Source organism: Podarcis erhardii (genome assembly GCF_964252035.2).
Source record: "Podarcis erhardii genome assembly, chromosome: 7".
Lineage (NCBI taxonomy): Eukaryota > Metazoa > Chordata > Lepidosauria > Squamata > Lacertidae > Podarcis > Podarcis erhardii.
Window position 1 is genome coordinate 62,319,034 of NC_138511.1, and position 20,310 is coordinate 62,339,343.

The 20,310-nt window shown below is 43.4% G+C and overlaps 1 protein-coding gene across 5 annotated transcripts in view; it reads right to left on the minus strand.

The window, feature by feature from the left end:
- CSMD2 (CUB and Sushi multiple domains 2) overlaps positions 1–20,310 on the minus strand; it is a 506,434-nt gene that overhangs the window by 222,592 nt on the left and 263,532 nt on the right. For 3 of the 5 annotated variants that reach the window (XM_081871629.1, XM_081871627.1, XM_081871631.1), the window contains 2 exons: positions 13,300–13,387; positions 1,332–1,456 (listed from right to left, as the gene is read on the minus strand). The exons of 1 other annotated variant lie outside the window; for it this stretch is intronic. In XM_081871629.1, the coding sequence (XP_081727755.1) occupies positions 1,332–1,456; positions 13,300–13,387 (213 nt within the window). The remainder of the gene's footprint in view (positions 1–1,331; positions 1,457–13,299; positions 13,388–20,310) is intronic. One more of the 5 variants, XM_081871633.1, reaches the window with a different exon arrangement.

A 20,310-nucleotide genomic window follows, 5' to 3' on the forward strand; every position in this document is an offset into this window, starting at 1 on the left:
GACGAGCCCTTGGAGTCCCTATTTGGTGATGACATTAAGAGCTTATCCACATTTCCTGGGGGGGGGGGGTGTGCTCTTTAGCACTCAGTCAGAGCAAACAGCAATTCTGGTTTCCCCTAGTTTGCCATTTGTTCCGATCTATCACTAAAGAGTGAATTTTCCCTTAGAAAGGAGTGGGGCAAGAGGAAAACTGCTTGGACCCATGCTTTTCAGGAGTGGAATTGTGGATGAGCCCTAAGCGTTATTAGCACTGATCCTCTGGCGTATGTCCCCCCCACCCCGTTGATTGCTTATGCCAGGGGTGGCTAACCTGTGGTCTTCCAGATGTTGCTGAACTACAACTTCACTCTACCCCCATTGACCATTCGCTATTGCAGGTTGGGACTGATGGGAGTTGGAGTCTGACAACATCTGAAGTTCACAGTTTAATCGCCCTTAGTTTATGTTCATTACATGTACTGTTTCTTTAGAAATGAAGATAGTAGACTCTCTCCTGCACTGGAGGCTGTTAAAGAGAGGTTGGGTGGTCCTCTGTCATTCCTGCAATCTGTGATTCCTGCATTGCAATGGGTTGGACTACATTACTTTTGGGGTCCCTTCCACTGCAATTCTATGATTCCATGAAATAAATAAGTACATAAATATATTAACCTCAAGCAAGTTTCCCTGTTACGTTCAGTAAACATGGCACGTGGCAGTTCTGTGTAGGCTAGTCAGTATAGCATCATCATGACAACATGGAATGTTCAAACTGCACTTTTAAACATCTATGGAAAACCCCCATGAACCAGCGACTGTCACCTTTCCTTGCTTTTAGCCTAAGCATAAAGGATTTGGGAGATCACACCTGTTGACTGTTTGGATCTTGAAGGACACTCTGACCCCACCATCCCAATTCCTGCTGATTTGGGACACTAAAACACTTAGAAAATGGGCTTTGGTGCCTAATGTTGCTCACACCTGTCCCAGCCAAAGAGGTAAGTTTGACAGCTGGAGGAAGAACTCAGTGACTGCACCTCTTTAGCTGAGCCCCACCTTACAATTAGGGAAACGTGTGTTTAGAAGATTAAACAAGGAGAAGCAATTAAACCATTCCCAGCCCCACTGCAGGCTACACATGCTGCAGGATTAATGGGCCAACCAAGGCTCTCAGCAAGGATGTTATTGGATGCTACCCTGAAAAGAGACCCCTACCGAGTGAACTTGATACAGTTCACAGCATCATATTTCCCCCCCTTCCCTGCTTATAATGAACCCCCAAGAAGGTGGAAATTGAAACCAGTTTCCTGCCCAATTTGGAGTGTTTGGCACTGCACAGTTACTTGCCTCACCTCTACAAACTGGCCTCTGGTCACTCCAGGCTGCTATCATACCACTTAGCTTCTTACAGGTGATGCTTTTGGAACCTTGCAAATCGTAGCCTTCGTTGCAAGTGAACTGGATGCTGGATCCTAACCTGAAAGATAGAAATGGCATTGCTTTCAGCTTCTGGGAAAATGGATCAGCAATAAGAACTAAAAGCTGTTCTTCGTGCATTCTGGTTTCCAGTCAGGAAGTCATTGCGGCAGCTGACTGGCCATTTATCTATTTATTTGCTCCTCAACATCCAGACTTTCTAAGCAGAGTACTTCATTATAAAAAAGCATACAAAGAATAAGAACAATTTAAGAAGCCTGCTGAAATATGGAAGTTTTTGTAAAGTGCCTGAAATTCAGGAGGGAGTTCAGAAAGGAGTCCACAGGATTGGGTCCACAATACTGAATGCATGGCTTGTGGTAGCTACAAGCTATGCCTTTGGGCCATGGGAGACTACTAATAGAGACTGCCACTTGGAGCTCATGAGTGCAGCTGATCCCTGCCAAAAGTGGACAGTGAAAACAGCACTGACCAAATGATTGGTGGTGACTTTACAGGTGGTTTGGATCAACAGGGATCTTCCTTTGCACTGGCGCTTGAACTCAAGCTGAACTGCAGAGGAAAAATGGGTCACCTGACATCATTGTGATGTCAGGTGACTGACAGGTGGTTGGCCCCATCCAACTGTCTGAGTGGCTTGCCAGGAGTGATGGAGCTAAGGATCTGGTCTGCCAGTCAAATCCTGTCCCCCATCCCCTGCTCTATGATATATATCAATTTTTTATTATTCTAAGGTTTATTCACGATTCCACCAGGGACATTTCAAAGGGGCATTTTCAACACATATTAAACAGAGTGGTACCTTGGTTTACAACCATAATCTGTTCCAGAGGACCGTTTGTAAACCCAAACAGGTTGTAACCCAAGGCACGCTTTTGCAAATGGGGCCTCCAAAAATTTTTTTGTTAGTAATCCAAAAAAAGGTTTACACTTCCTGGTTTGATGAGTTTGTAATCCAAAATGTATGCAAACCAAGACATATGCAAACCAAGGTGCCACTGTACCTGCACTTTTTAACCTGCCTCAAATATCAGCATAGCATATGGTGTGTCTTGGCAACTGGCACTTCACTGACACAGCAATCAGCTCACCACATCCTAAGGACTTATGTTCTGGTTCAATGGGGAGAGGATGTCATTGATGGAACAGGGAGAAGCCTCTGTTGAGGTCCTGGAGAGCAGCTGGTCTGAGTGTGCATCTTACGTTTGATGTAGCATATAGATTGCAGGTCTTATAGTGTCTCCAAATACTCTTAGATGGGATTGTGTGTTTGCTCCCTCTCTGCCCCATCATATCCCTCAGTGGACATCATTATTTCTTTGGTTCTGACCCAGATTCCAGGAGAATATGGACAGAGGCTTGGGGTGAAAATTGAAAGGCATTTTTAGAGAACAAATCAGGACTTGGCAGAGAAGTTAGATTAAATATTGATCCACCCCCCCCCCCACACCCTTCACACACACAATGTGAAGAGCTTGACTGGCTTATTTTAAGCCAAAGGGAAGAGATGGCAACACAGCAATGGGAAGCCACTCATGCAATTCAAACAACCTCATGGGGTAGTCTCCCCCAACATGGTATCCTTCAGATGTTTTGCCTGTGCTGGCTGGGGCTGATGTGAGTTTTAGTCCAAAACATCTGGAGGGCACCAGGCTGGAGAAGTCCATCAAAGGGGTTGGTTCACACACACACATTTGTAGCTTGACAACTATTGGTGCCAGCCACTTGTCTGGATTGAGAAGCACTTTGCTGGGGTTGGGATGTAAGCTCTGACTGATTGTGGTATTTGATCTGTGATTGTTAAATCCATGCAGCTTTTCAATTTACACAAGGACAGACATTGGCACTTTATATTTTAGCCACCATCTAACCTGAATTCCTGATGACTGCACAGCTAATTTTTCCCAGGCCACAAACACTCAGGCTGTTTCACACATTCTCATGCACATTAAAAAGGTAAAGGTAAAGGGACCCCTGACCATTAGGTCCAATCGTGACTGACTCTGGGGTTGCGGCGCTCATCTCGCTTTATTGGCCAAGGGAGCCGGCGTACAGCTTCCGGGTCATGTGGCCAGCATGACTAAGCCGCTTCTGGTGAAACCAGAGCAGCGCACGGAAATGCCGTTTACCTTCCCGCCGGAGCGGTACCTATTTATCTACTTGCACTTTAACATGCTTTTGAACTGCTAGGTTGGCAGGAGCAGGGACCGAGCAACGGGAGCTCACCCCATCGCAGGGATTCAAACTGCCAACCTTCTGATTGGCAAGCCCTAGGCTCTGTGGTTTAACCCACAGCACCACCTTTACCTTTACCTTTTTAATGTGCATGAGAATGTGTGAAACAGCCTGAGTGTTTGTGGCCTGGGGAAAATTAGCTGTGCAGTCGTCAGGAATTCAGGTGTGTGAGAGTGACTTGGGCTGTGTACTCATCCTACACATAATCTCCTGCCCAAAGGATCATGGGAACTTTAGTTTACCCCTTGCAGAAGCATAATTCACAGCACCCTTATCAAACTACAGCTCCCAGTATTCTTTTTTTTGGGGGGGGTGCTTTTAACTATATAGTGTGTATGCAGCTGTGGGTTCAAATCCCACATCAACCCTTCACTGAGGGCTCCTCCATACAGGAATAACTCCTTTTCAAGGGACTCTGAAACAAAAGGGGGGAAGGGGGGAAGGAGAAGAGTGATTTCGAAAAGAAGTGATAATTACATGATATGGGATAACTCTCTGTAAACAGTTGTGGCCATACTAAAAAATTTACATAGAAACTACTATCTCTAGGGACACATCCAGTCAGTAGGAAACTTTAGCACAGACCCCACTGTGGTGACTTGTCAGTATTTCCCTTTCTTTTCCCTCACCATGTTGAGAGAGAGAGAGAGAGAGGCCCCATTCACACGTTACTCATGTGCTGAGCTTGCCATGTTGAGATGCCCACCCCATTTCACTATTACTTTCTGCAACAACCACGTGTGTTGTGCACAGTGAAATTTCAACATGGAAGTATCTGCTGGAGGTCATAAGGAGGGTGTTGGTGTAATGTGAACAACAGGCTAAATTACACAGCGATTGGTCTCATGTACTGAGTGGCACACACCCCATGTCTGCATGTTCTGAGATGCACTGGGTTACCATAGCAACACCAGTCTCTAGGGCGTTTCCTTTCTCATGTCCTCTGTCCTATTTGCTGTCAGGTTCTGAATCTGTGAGAGTCAGAGGAAGAGGCTGTGGGTTTTACACAGCAGCATTAGCTAGCATGGTGGTACTGTTAGTGGAACTGTACATAAGTATCTTTACTTCAAAGACCAGAATACTGTAACTGCATACAGTGGTGCCTCGCAAGACGAAATTAATCCGTTCCGCGAGTCTCTTCGTCTTGCGTTTTTTTTGTCTTGCGAAGCACGGCTATTAGTGGCTTAGTGGCTATTAACGGCTTAGCGGCTTAGCGGCTTAGCAGCTATTAACGGCTTAGCGGCTTTAAGAAAAAGGAAACAAACTCGCAAGAACTTGCAAGATGTTTCGTCTTGCAAAGCAAGCCCATAGGGAAATTCATCTTGCGAAGCACCTCAAAAAACGGAAAACTCTTTCGTCTAGCGAGTTTTTCGTCTTGCGAGGCATTCGTCTTGCGGGGCACCACTGTATAGTATATTAGCTTTGTTTTGTATCTGGAGACAATAAACACATTGTTACTTTGAACTGTGTGGGAGAGGAGTTTTTCCCTTAACTGGAGACTCTGGAAGAAGCTGTTTTTCTGGGAGCAGGAAATCTCTGCAGACCCTTCTGATACATCACACGGGTTGAGGTGTGGTGGACTAACAACTGGCTTCCACAAGACACTAGCATAGGAACATCTGGTAGTGTAGGTCTCCTGATTTTGCAAAGCCCCTGCAGGTGTTATAATTTCATGTGGTGGTTGGAGAAAGGAGTAGGGACCTTGGGGGTGATGCTGAAAGCACAACCCTGCTTACCTGTGGACATGGCAAGGCCCTAAACACAACACAGGGATATTGTTACACCAGCCTTTGCCAACCTGGTGCCCTTTAGATGTTTTGGACCATAACTTCTGCAACTACGATAGGAGTTGCAGTCCAAAACATCTGAAGGGCATCAGGAAGTTCCCCACACCCTGCAGCAAATAACCAGGATAGCATTTGAGCTATAGGCAGCCATTCCAAGAAAGATACCCAGGAGGAGTGTTCTTCAATTCAGGATCCACAATCCCAGATTTCTGAGGTTCCCATTTCAAATGTCAGAGCCTCAACCAGCTCAGGGCTTGGTAGAGTGATCTATAGCTGGGACTACCATGGAATGTGATCCATAGGGAGTAGACAACTGTGTGTTCTGAAGGCAAACAAGCAAACCCATAAGTGGACAGATGAGAGGATGCTTGGGACAAATCACATGAAGAACAGAACTATAATGCACTGGTTACAGATAGGTAGCCGTGTTGGTCTGCCATGGTCAAAACAAAATAAAAAAATTCCTTCCAGTAGCACCTTAAAGACCAACTGAGTTAGTTCTAGGTATGAGCTTTCGTGTGCATGCACACTTCTTCAGATACACTGAAACAGAAGTCACCGGACCTTTCTATATAGTGAGAAGGTGGGGAGGGGTATTACTCAGAAGGGTGGTGGGAATGGGTGATTGGCAGATAGCTGCGATGAGCCTGTTGACGACTCTTAACGACTGCAATAGGTCTAACAGGAAAAAGCAAGGGGTGAGAAGGTGAAAAATGGCTTTGTCATGTATAATGAGATAAGAATCCAATGTCTTTGTTCAAACCAGGTCTCTCCATAGTTTTAAGTTTGGTGATAAGTTGCAATTCAGCAGCTTCTCTTTCCAGTCTATTTCTGAAATTCCTTTGTAATAGAACAGCTACTTTGAGATCTTGTATAGAATGTCCTGGGAGATTGAAGTGTTCTCCTACTGGTTTTTCTGTCTTGTGGTTCCTGATGTCGGATTTATGTCCGTTTATTCTTTGGCGTAAGGTCTGGCCTGTTTGTCCAATATAGAGAGCTGAAGGACACTGTTGGCATTTTATGGCATACACAATGTTAGACGATGAGCAATTAAATAGTCCCGAGATGGTATGTGTGATGTTGTTGGGGCCAGTAATGGTGTTGTCCGGGTGTATGTGGCAGCAAAGTTGGCATCTGGGTTTATTGCAGGCTCTGGTGCCAGTGTCCGTGTTAGGTCTGGTTGTAGTATTATTGTGGGTTAGGAGTTGTTTAAGACTGGGTGGCTGTCTGTAGGCAATGAAAGGTCTTCCTCCCAGAGCTTGAGAAAGAGAACTGTCATTGTCCAGGAGAGGTTGTAGATCTCTGATGATGCGTTGTACTGTTTTAACTTGGGAGCTGTATGTGATGACTAGAGGTGTTCTGTTATTTTCTTTTTTGGGTCTGTCTTGCAGCAAGTTCTCTCTGGGTATCAGTCTGGCTCTGTTGATCTGTTGTCTAACTTCATCTGCTGGGTATTTTAGTTCTAAAAAGGTTTGCTGTAGATCTCTTAGGTGAGAGTCTCTGTCTGTAGAATTGGAGCAGATGCGGCTGTAACGTAGTGCCTGGCTATATACAATGGACTGTTTGGTATGTTTGGGATGGTAGCTAGAGGCATGTAGATATGTTTGTCGGTCAGTTGGTTTACGGTATAAGGTGGTGTCTATGCGCCCATCCTGTATTTTTATAGTAGTGTCCAAAAAATGTATTTCTTGCATAGATTGATTCATTGTTAGGTTGATGGTGGGGTGAAAATCATTGAATTTCTGGTGGAAGGTGTCCAGGGTCTGTTGACCATGTGTCCAGATGATAAAAATATCATCAATGTATCGCAGGTACAAGAGAGGTTTGAGTGGGTAGGAGTTTAGGAAACGTTGTTCTAAATCCGCCATGAAGATGTTGGCATACTGTGGGGCCATGCGGGTGCCCATTGCTGTGCCGCTGATCTGAAGGAACAGGTCATCACCGAATTTGAAGTTGTTGTGGGTAAGGACAAATTGGCAGAGTTTGGTAGCAAAGTCCGCTGTGGTTTTATCTGAAATGGTATTCCTTATAGCTTGTAAACCATCGTTGTGTGGGATGTTGGTATACAGAGATTCCACATCCATAGTAGCTAGTATAGTATTGTTGGGAAGATTATTTAAAGATTGTATTTTCCTCAGAAAATCTGTGGTGTCACGTACATAGCTGGGAGCACTGATGGCATATGGTTTCAGAACAGAGTCCATATAACCGGAGACACCCACTGTAATAGTGCCAATACCTGAAATGATGGGGCGTCCTGGATTTCCTGGTTTGTGTATTTTAGGTAGAAGATAGAAAGTTCCTGGTCGAGGTTCTGTTGGTGTGTTTGTGAGGATCTGTACTTGGATGTGTGGGGGTAGCTCCTTAACAATCTTGTTCAGTTCTTTTTTGTATTCTTGTGTGGGGTCTGAGTCCAATTTTATGTAAAAGGTGGTATTAGAAAGTTGTCTGTGAGCCTCCTGAATGTAGTCAGTTTTGTTCATGATGACGACCGCTCCACCTTTGTCCGCTTCTTTAATTAGAATGTCTGGGTTGTTTCTGAGATTATCTATGGCTCTCCTTTCGGCATGGTTTAGATTTTGTTGTAAGCGATGGTGTTTTCTGGTCACATCTGTTTGGATTCTGTGGCGGAAGCAGTCAATGTACAAGTCCAGTGTGGTATTGCGTCCATCAGGAGGGGTCCATGTGGAGTCCCTTTTTGTGTAACACTTTTTCGGTGGTAGTTGGTGGTCAGTGTTCTGTTGGGAGGGTGGTTGTTGTTCTGCAGTGGGTTGTGAAGTTGTTGCTTGTTCTGCTTTGTCTTGTTGTTGTGTGTGTTGAAAATACTCCTTCAGGCGTAAACGGCGGAAAAATGCTTCCAAGTCCCCGCAGAACTGGATCATGTGTGGGGATTTGGCAGGGCAGAATGACAGTCCACGTGAAAGGACTGATTCCTCAGCTGGGCTGAGTGTATGCCAACATCTTCATGGCGGATTTAGAACAACGTTTCCTAAACTCCTACCCACTCAAACCTCTCTTGTACCTGCGATACATTGATGATATTTTTATCATCTGGACACATGGTCAACAGACCCTGGACACCTTCCACCAGAAATTCAATGATTTTCACCCCACCATCAACCTAACAATGAATCAATCTATGCAAGAAATACATTTTTTGGACACTACTATAAAAATACAGGATGGGCGCATAGACACCACCTTATACCGTAAACCAACTGACCGACAAACATATCTACATGCCTCTAGCTACCATCCCAAACATACCAAACAGTCCATTGTATATAGCCAGGCACTACGTTACAGCCGCATCTGCTCCAATTCTACAGACAGAGACTCTCACCTAAGAGATCTACAGCAAACCTTTTTAGAACTAAAATACCCAGCAGATGAAGTTAGACAACAGATCAACAGAGCCAGACTGATACCCAGAGAGAACTTGCTGCAAGACAGACCCAAAAAAGAAAATAACAGAACACCTCTAGTCATCACATACAGCTCCCAAGTTAAAACAGTACAACGCATCATCAGAGATCTACAACCTCTCCTGGACAATGACAGTTCTCTTTCTCAAGCTCTGGGAGGAAGACCTTTCATTGCCTACAGACAGCCACCCAGTCTTAAACAACTCCTAACCCACAATAATACTACAACCAGACCTAACACGGACACTGGCACCAGAGCCTGCAATAAACCCAGATGCCAACTTTGCTGCCACATACACCCGGACAACACCATTACTGGCCCCAACAACATCACACATACCATCTCGGGACTATTTAATTGCTCATCGTCTAACATTGTGTATGCCATAAAATGCCAACAGTGTCCTTCAGCTCTCTATATTGGACAAACAGGCCAGACCTTACGCCAAAGAATAAACGGACATAAATCCGACATCAGGAACCACAAGACAGAAAAACCAGTAGGAGAACACTTCAATCTCCCAGGACATTCTATACAAGATCTCAAAGTAGCTGTTCTATTACAAAGGAATTTCAGAAATAGACTGGAAAGAGAAGCTGCTGAATTGCAACTTATCACCAAACTTAAAACTATGGAGAGACCTGGTTTGAACAAAGACATTGGATTCTTATCTCATTATACATGACAAAGCCATTTTTCACCTTCTCACCCCTTGCTTTTTCCTGTTAGACCTATTGCAGTCGTTAAGAGTCGTCAACAGGCTCATCGCAGCTATCTGCCAATCACCCATTCCCACCACCCTTCTGAGTAATACCCCTCCCCACCTTCTCACTATATAGAAAGGTCCGGTGACTTCTGTTTCAGTGTATCTGAAGAAGTGTGCATGCACACGAAAGCTCATACCTAGAACTAACTCAGTTGGCCTTTAAGGTGCTACTGGAAGGAATTTTTTTATTTTATAATGCACTGGTTTTCACACTCTGTTCTGGGGAACACTGCAGCTCCACAGAATGCTATTAGGAATTGACCAATGAGATGATCATTGACAGTGGACAGCTCCCAGAAAACTACAACTTAAGACCACCACCCATCTGCTGCAATACCCTGTAGGGTGCTGGAGTGTGTTGCCACATTCTAGAGTGCACTTGCATTTTGAAGTGAGGGAACTCTGGGGCACTCAAAAAAGAAAATTCTGTCGATTCCAACTTTCTCAGACTCTCAGTCCCCCCTACACCCCCATATTCAGTTCACACCAGTTAAGGATGTATTTTTTTTTATCAGCTCATATATGCATTTTTGTGCACATTTTTTCTAATACACATTTGCCCATTTTTACAAAGGTTCCCCTAGTATTATGATTTTTTGTACTTTTTATTCACTAATGTACACATTTCAGTACACACTTTCATTACACACATTTTAATAACACTTTTAAAATAACACATAATCCAGAAAATGGCTACGTTTTGGTTTGTGTAGTGGTTTGGGAAGTACAAACTACGCAGGTTAACATAAAAAATTGAACCAAACTAATTTCTCCCCCAGCTTTATAACAGACCTCACCAATCCTGAAGACCTTCACCCTATGGGGCTGGCCTTGAACATATCCCAAAGTCCTCTGCACCTCACAGAGGCCATTTAGCAGATACAGCAATGTGGAAAGACTCATCAGAGAGTTTGAGTGGGAGGAAAACAAATATAACATTTCTCCTGTGACACTCCCAAGCAATTAAGAGAGCTGTGTAGATCAGTGGGGCCTCGGCGTGGGCTGAGACACACCACATATCTGATTGTAGGTGCCTACATATCCGACCTATGGATTCAAGCTAGTGTGGCCCCCATGTTGAGCTGCAATCCTAAGCAGTTTCTTGAAAGTGACTGCAGATGAGATCAACTATGCTTGCGCTTGAAGGAAACATGGCTGCAATGAGGTTGCAAGGCTCAATTCAGATTGGAAGAGCTCACCATGTTAATAATAGTGTAGACTCTCATCCCATCATGAAATAGCACATTCTTGGGTTACCTTAATCACTTTTTCAACAGATCCATCTGTGAATCACTCCTTATGGAATAATCCACTTTGTCCAACTGAATGAGCTTTGTTTTCCACCCATTTCGCATGGGCAGCTGATAACAGAAATATTGTGTGTGTGTGTGTGTGTGTGTGTGTGTGTGCAGAAAAAGAACATTATGAAGTATGTTGTTGACTCCTTAAGAACAAAAGAAGAGTCCTGCTAGATCAGCCCAAATGTTCTCACAGTTGCCAACCAGCCCTCTCACCACTTATAATTCTTCTCAGCTAGCTTCAGAGGCATATTGCCTCCAACCATGTGAGAAGAACATAGCCACTGTGACTAGTAACCATTCACAGATTTTTCCTCCGTGAATTTAAAGCCATGCAAGTTTGTGGCCATCACAACATCTTACAGAAGCTATTTTTTTTACATTTAACTATGTGCTGTGTGAAGAAGTCCTGGATCTCCCAGCATTCAGCTTCATGGGATATCCATGAATTATATAGTCTTATGAGAGTGCGGGGGGGGGGGAGGAATTCTCTTCAACATTCATATACATCTTGATCATGTTCTTACTCACTTTTTTATACCAGGTCCCTATTGCTGTAACCTTTCCTCAAAGGGGAGTTGCTCCAGCCCCTTGATATTTTTGAATGTACTTTTCTGAGTTTCCCCCCAGCTCTACAATATCCTTTGTGAATTGAGTTAACCAGAAATGTACACAGTATTCCAACGGTGGTCACACCACAGATTTGCTTAATGGCATTATGATAGGGACAATTCCATTTTCAATCCCTTTCCTAATTAACCCTGGCATACAATTTTTACCTTTTTGATAGCTGCTGCCCACAGGGTCAGCATCTTCTCCATGCTCTCCACTGTGATCTTCTGTCACAAGCCCCATGATTATGGCAGCCCCAGACAGAAGAGAAGAAGGACCAAGAGAGAGCAGATGGGAGTCCCTTGTAACTCTAGACAACAGGGGGGGGGGAGCAGAGCTGCCTGCTCTTGCCACCCGCCCTCACGTGGACTACAGAGACTTATTAGGCAGCAAGGGAGGACTCTACCAGCCAGAGGGAGGAACTGAAGAAGAGTTGAATGTAAAGGGGCAGGGTATTGTGCCCGGTGCTGCTTTTATAAGTGGGATCAGCTGTGTTCACCCAGGAGGAGTGGGCAAGTGCATGCATGGAAGCTCCATAGGTCTTATGTGAAGGTCTTATGAGTGAGCAAGCCCTACCTCAATTTTGAAAGCTTGGAGGGAGGGGCACGTCAAACTGTTGGGACATCTCCGTAGCTTCTGTTTGGTTCTGAATCTCTCGCCTTGCTCATGTACTCTGAACTCTTGACTCCTGGACCTTGTGCTTGCTGCTGAACCTATATGCTTACCACAAGCTTGGCATTATTGAAACTCTTTGATGGCCCAAATAAATTTTAAAAGAACAAGGAGCTTCTTGTTGATCTTATCGTGGCTAGGTGGAGAAAAGTAAAATTTTGGAAGGGAAAATATTTAATCTCTTTTTCCCCTGTAGTTGCTAGTTAGAAATTTTGTATTTTGTAAAAAGGTAACAGAAGGGGAAGAAAGTATCTAAATATTCAAGCACTGCTTTTGACAGTTTGTTAAGTTTATATTAATTGTGTTGTCATGTTTACATTGCACCTTGGATTGCATCTGGATCCTATTTATCTCTGTAAGTGGGTGGGTGTTTGAGTTTTTGGGTAGTTTTCTTTTTTTCTTTTTTTGTCTTATCATTATTTATTATTATTTGTTGAATTTATATTCCACCCTATACCAGGAGGTCTCAGGGCGGTTCACAGAAAAATCAACGTTTTCTCCTTTGTAATATGTAAAAACCCAATAAAGGACTTTAAGGGGGTGGGTAAACTTGAATAAAAATCTCTTACTTTGACATTAGTGCCACCATCATTGTGTTCTGGGACAGGAGCTAGACATCTCCCAACATCTCATTTTTAGGTCAGTCACTGCCAGTACACACTCCATACTGTTTCCAACACCAGCCAGCTAATTTCTCTCAGGAAAAGCTGGGCACGAAGGCAACAGCATTCCCTAGCCATGCCCTTGCCCATTGCAACTGATATTCAAAGCAAATTGCCTCTTCTTGTAAGGATTCTATGTAATAATCATGCTTAATGGCTGTCAGTAAAACTCCCCTCCACAAATTTGTCTAATTCCTTTTTAAAAGCCTGCTAGACCATATCTGTAACCACCCTTGCTGCATCCAATAACAGAAGCTAACTGTGCATAGGGTGAAGAAGCTTCTACCTCTGATCTGCTCTGAACAGACTTTCAAAGAATCAAGAGCAGTACTTTGCTGAAACATCTGCAGGGGCTGATGAAGACTGAAGCACACACACACACACACACACCAGTGGAGTTGGGGGACAGATAAACAAATTCTTACCTGAAATCATTGCCTATCCTTTTGCCTTGGTCTGGAATCCCAGGGTCCGGACACATGTTATGTCCCTGGGACACACCAACCTGTGTTACTACAAAGCAAAAAACAGCATATACAGAGATAGAATAGAAGACAGAATCATTAAAAAAAAAAAAATCAACTCTGTTGGTGAATGTGAAGAGAAAATGGAAAATTACAAATTGGAATGCATTTAATTTGTATGTTTTCCCTTTTTTAAAAAAGCAACAAAATCTTTACATGTCTACTAAGGGAATAAGTGCAATGGAAAGACTTAATTTAGCTCAGTCTATGCAGCAGCCTCTGAGATCCACCCATCACTGCCCCCCCCCCCCCGCCCTGATGCGGAGCATGTTTTTGCCTATCTCTCACACACATACACACAAATTAAAGGGCACATTTCCAGAACCAGCTATTTAAAAGGACACCTGTGGAATGATTCAGAATATCTGTAAAAAGCCCACCATCACCAAGACACAGATGTGAATGAAAAAGACACAGCTTAAATAAATAAATAATGAATAAATAAGTTGTATAGTGTGACATCAAAAGTGTGCAGAGATATGAAGGGAGAAGAGGTCAGAAGCTGGTTTCAGTGTTCCAAAGTTGGTGATTTAGTTTGAATGTGGGGCAATCTGCAACAGAGCAAGCCTCTTCCTATTAGCAGAAGATTAAGAAAAGTCAACTGGACCAAGATTAACTCCATCCCACCCACTGCAGTCTTGCACTCCTCTTGGCCACAAACACACACAGCAGGGATCAAACCAGGATGAAATGAGATTAAGAGAAAATATGTTGGTCTTTCAACTGTACACCAGCTTCTTTTTTTAACCCCCCCCCCAAGTAATAAACAAAGAAACAAATAGTTTCTACTGCATAAATGTCATGCATCTTAATCGTCATTGCTTTATTTCCTCCAACCCTTCTGTTATTTGATGCAGCTTAATTTTCTGACATTGCACTGGGTGGGTGGGTGGGTGGGTGGGTGGGTGGGTGGATGAAGAAGAATGTGAAAGTTCTTTAGCAATGAATGGATAAGCCACAGAGCATGAAAAAACGAATAAGCATGCCCAGTTCCCACTGCTGAGTGGCTAACTAAATCACACACACACATACACACACATCTACACTATGTGTCCATTTGTCTCAGCAGATCGCCGAAGATCACTGGAGAAGACTGGGTGCCAACGGTAATAACAATGATGAAAAGTACAGGTATATCAATTTTGCACATAGAACTGAGATATGCCACAGAGTGAGCCCTCAACAGGGAGCCATGGTCAATGTTGGCTTTGGGACAACAGTACTCGGCAAGATACATAAGCTTGCAACCACATATGTTTCTGATAGGCTGTGCCTGCACTCAGAACCAGACAGGATCTCTTTAGAGGACAGCCATATCACAGACCCCAGCACATAGTGAGACTGGGAGAGGCTGGGATCAGGTCATCCTTAGAATGACACTGAGGTCACAAAACATCTATCTATTATCATCTATCTATCTATCTATCTATCTATCTATCTATCTATCATCTATCTATCATATCTCTCTCTCTCTCTCTCTCTCTCTCTCTCATCTATCTATCCTCTATCATCTATCTATCTATCTATCTATCTATCTATCTATCTATCTATCTATCTATTATCTTTCTATCTATCTATCTATCTATCTATCTATCTATCTATCTATTATCTATCTATCTATCTATCTGTCTATCTATCTATCTATCATCTATCTATCTCACTTCCAGGTTTTTAACCCTAGCAACATTTGGGAAACTCCACCCCATTGTGTTCAAAACTTGTCCCTCAAGGCCGCTGACTTCCAGTAACTCTGCTGGTACTGATAGATAGCTCCCACCTTGACTGAGAGACCCTGACTTTCAATTTTGCTGACTTGGATGAACTGCTTTCCTGACTCAGCCTAGAAGACCTTGACACATTCACACATTTCACTCTGAGGGGTGCGCAATGTTTTCTGAATGCACACTAGTAACAATGATGATGATGATGATCATGGTGTGTGGAGCAACCCCCAGTTGCTATGGTGGGATAAAGACTGAAGCAGTATTATCAGCATTCATCCTTGTATTGTGAATGCATTTGTATTCTCAGAAACAAGACGCAAGCCCCAAGAGCACACATATGAAAAAAGACCTCAACAACTCAATGCAATCTTTTTTAAAAAAATAAATAATTAGGTAACATCCCTTTATAGCTGATATTCTAAAAGAGTGTTTATGTTGCCTCTTTCTTCACTTCTGTAATAGGAGGCTCACCCCCACCACCTCCCTTAGCAAATCCTATCATCCATCCTCCGCAATTCCTGCCTTTTTGGCACCGATCCATCACTCCATCTTGAAACTCTTAAAGGAGGGCTATTCAGTTCTGTGCATTGCCTACACAGACATTTCCCTAAGGAATGAACCATTCATACAACCAACCTGCAGGTCGTCCTATGAACCACAACATTTTATGAACCCAGTATCACCTCTCTGGGCCTTCTTTTCAAGCACATTGCATGGAAGGCCCAGTCCACAAACCATTTCTGTATACATGAACCAAAACAATTGCTACAGAAGATGAAAGGCAGATTCGGAATGCCGCATCCATATACAAGGATGGGCTCATCATCCAAGTGGGAGACAATTTCCTTGCAGCTACTACATATGGATGCAACACTTTTTTTCTGTGGAAGCACCATAACCATCAGCTATATTATTTAGAAGCCACTGATCACATGCTTGGTCCACCCATTTGGTTCCAGTCACCAACCTTTCTTAGGCCCATGGACACATTTAGATTTTTGAGTGAGTGCCACCCTCTCTGGCCACTGCTTTCTCTCCCCTCCCTGTATCAGCCACCCCCCCCCCCCAAAAAAGAGAGAATGCATGCAGATACACATTTAGCTTTTCCAGGGAATTTGGGAAAAAGCCAGATTCAGCAGAATTTATCTGAGCCTTCAAAAGCACATAGAGCTGAAAGAGAAAGTGGGAAAGAGCAGCACTCTTCCAACTTCCTCCTTCAACTCCATGTACCTTATAAAGGAGGAAAAAGTAACCATCTTCACCACCTTATGACCAATGTGGCAGTGCAGGAGGGAGCAATCTAGAGGCTTTGTGGGCACTTGGGTAAGATCCCAAGGTCTTGTGATGGTGAAGCAATCATCATATTGTCAGGGAAACAAGAGAACACCAATGTAACCCAATACTACTACTACTACTACTACTACTACTGCATCACTGTCAGTGTGTATGGCACTTTAGAGAGTCCTGAGACTGTAAACAAAAGAATATAGATCACAATAACCATGAGAAGGTGTCAGGATTTTACTTGATCCAGACTCACCGCCATTAACCCTTCCAACCTGCCTTGATCCCTTGTTCTCCCTAGGATTGCTCCTCAAAAGCAAAGGTGGCAGCTCAGAGTCACTGTAGGAATGCAGATTTGGCTGCCAGAAGTCACTAGATGACTCCTTGGCAGAAGGGAGAAGATCCAGCTGAGAACAATGCAGTTGACGATGAAGAGCAGAAGCTGACAGTTTGTGGGGGTGGGGTGTGTGTTTTTGTTAGTTACTATGTTATGCAGTTTTGTTTTTATATTGTAAACCACCCTGTGATCCTCAGATGAAGGGTGGTATAGAAATGTAATTAATAGTAATAATAGCAATAATAGCAGCAGCAGCAGCAGCAATAATAATAATAATAATAATAATAATAATAATAATAATTCTCTCCATCTCTTCTGGACCCTTGTTGAGTTAGCAGCAACTTATTGAACTCTTTAATCCTCACTTGGCTCAACTTATTGAGCATTTTAATCACTTGGCTCAGATCCAGTTCCTATGCTGGATGCTAGTCACGGTCACAGAACACATTGGTTCCTCGGAACCAAGAAGTGGTTTTAAGGATGGTTGGAAATCAAGGCAGTCAAGACACTGTGGCTCTGTTTGCATGTCACATTATACCATAGTTAAAATAAACTATGGCATAATGTAAATGCAGAGTGTGCTGGTGCCTTACTCCTAAATTGTGGATGCTTTGCTCCTTCTCGGTCCTTCTGATGCTGCCATGTTGTCAGGAAACAAGTCATGCTCTGGCCTAATGTTATGTCCATGATTTGTTTTCTTCAAACAAACCATGAGTGATAAGTCTAGAACAAGCTTTGGTTATCACTCATGGTTTGTTTAGGAGCAAGTGTGGTTTAGTGGTTAAGAGTGTCGGACTAGGACCTGGGAGACTAGGGTTCTAGTCCCCACCTGACCATGAAGTTCACTGGGTCACCTTGGGCCAGTCACAGCCTAAACTACCTCACAGGGTCGTTATGAGGATAAAATGGAGGGGAGATAACTGTGTACACCATAGTTGAGCTCCTTGGAGAAAAGATGGGATATGACTGTAATAATAAATAAATTAAATAGAGAGGAAACAAGCCAGAAGCCTAGGTTCAGAAGTGACTCTAAGTCAGACTATGAGCTGGGATAGCTCAGTCGGTAGAGCATGAGACCCTGATTCTCAGGGTTGTGGGTTCAAGACAAACATTGGGTTAAAGATTCCTGCACTGCAGGCGATTGGAATGGATGACCCTCAGAAAGTTACCCAGAAGGGAAAGCAGCCTTCAGGCTGGAAAAGGGTTCCCCACTCTGCCTAGACACTGACGTGTATCCTGTCCTCGCCTCTTGGACCAACCATCTGCATCAGCCTGAAGGACAGTCCAAAGTGCATGCAGATGGGGGGGGGGGGGGCTGGAGGTGTCTTTTCCTTCTAGATCCTAGCTAGCCAATCTCTCCTCTGCAAAATAAATAAATACAATTTGCCAATCCACAGTTCTGTGTTAAATGTATCCAATTATGGTTTCATTGTTTGCTGTGATAATTTACTTCAGCTACTCAAAGGCCAGGCAAACCCTCGTCAATCCTCCCTCCCTCTGTACACAGCATTAATAAAGGGATAATTGATCCGTTTTTTCCTTGGGGGTGGGGTTGTCTTTTAATATCAGCTAGAAGATAAATGAGTTTCATATTGTCTGGGGAAGCAGGATCTTTAGTTAAAAGAAAACTGGCCCTCCCATTAAAAAAGCTTAGCTTTGGCCTGTTATTCCTCAAAGACTCTGTTGTTTTGTTTTGTATGGTCTGGCAGATGTACAATAAAACACTTAGAAAACACAAAAGGACATGGCTGTGAACAAACAGAGGACATTCATGTTAAGGGCCTCAACTGATTCCATGATAAACTATCCTAAAGTTTCACATACACAGCTGGGTGCTGGGGGGGAAGGCTGCCTGTGTGGAGGTCAGAAGATAGGACTATTGGTCTTAACCCTTCTCAGGAGTGTGTACACAACCAAACAAGAGTGTAGGAACACAACTGTCAGGGTCCAAAGAGCACTACCAACGTGACACACACACACACACACACTGCATGAATTGTTCATCTTAACACAGAGCCATGACCATCCGACTGGGAGGATCGATAGACATGAAATCCACCAGACTGAGAAAGTCTTTCCAAAATTTGAATTGCTCCACCCACCTCTGTTCTCTCTTCTAGAGATTCACCCTGGCAAAGGCCGATAACCCAAGGCCATTCAACAGCGAGAAAACTGGTCTTTTAAATTTTCTGAAATGGCCCTTGAAATTCTGGCAGTCATCAGGCCCTGCATGAGTATAGAATAGCTCAGTTGTGAACACTAAAATCTGTTGGTTGCAATCTGCTTTCCTTGGAAGCTTGCTCAAGTCCTGGAGTTTGCTGCATATTACCTGTAACTGTACATTGTAGTCTAACAATATCCAGAGGGCAACTCATTTCCCATCCCTGGTTTAGACTGATTCAGTTGTACCAATAAATCATTGTTTCATGTCATGACAACACAATGTATTTTAGGTTTGTGTGCTCCTCCTCCTCACCTTACATACATGTGCAGAAGATTTAATGCTGCTCATCACAGTTTGTAACAACCTGAAGTTTCTGTTGCATCCAAACAAGGAAACTGTGGTTTGTACAAACTCAATTAACCAAGTAAAGTACTAAACCAGGATCAAAGTGTTTTCTTTTCTGGTTTGTTAACTTGCTGTGCTTTGTATAGAACACAGTCTTCTATTTTCAGATTGCAAATGCCTTTTTCTAATGAACTTTGATGAAATGCTTTACGTTTTCTCCACCTGTATGTGAAGAAAGGAGGAAGGGGGTATATGTGAGCCTGAGGTTCATGCCTTTGGCAACAACAAGCAATTTGTTGTTATGTATGAACTGAAACTTAGCTTGGTGCCCCACAGGTTCTTAGTATGGTTGGACGGATGAGCTCAGAAGGATTGCTAACCACCCTCCCCTTAAACAGCAGACATACAAATCACCAGCGACTCTCTTAAATTGCAAAAAAATGCCTCACCATGTGGCAAGGCACTTTTTGAGAAGCATGAGATCAAAGCCTGGTTGTCGCTAGGAGGCCTTTTCGCCTCCCATATACTTATAATTCATGTCTTAATTTTAAAAATGCCATTTCACAGTTCTATTTAAACAAATCCATTCTTTGCTTTACATGCAAACTACTCTTTGTACATATCCATTCAAAGCTGGTCCTATTATTAGGCAGAGTCAGGCAGCCACCTTGGGCTGCAGATGCTGGGGAATGGGGAGCAGCTAGTAGTGAAGTGGACAGAGTTGTGTATGCCACACATACACTAAATTAGACCATTCAATTGCCACTTCATTCAGCTTCTGCACATGGAAGTGTACATGGAAGTGGACCCCATCTTACTCAACAAAATCTTGGAGAGGCCCTTTGCACATCCAGGTGCTAGACAATCTTAGTCTTCAGCTCATTATGGCTACAGGCTGGTTCTTGCTAGATTGCTTGCTAAGGAGCAGAACCACTCACTGCATTATGTTGAGCCCACACCATTCCTCTATAAAATACAGCAAGGGGTGTGCCAGTGTTGGATCAACAGTCTAACCTTTGAGTGCTTAGAATACCTGTGTGCCTTGGATTAACTATGTG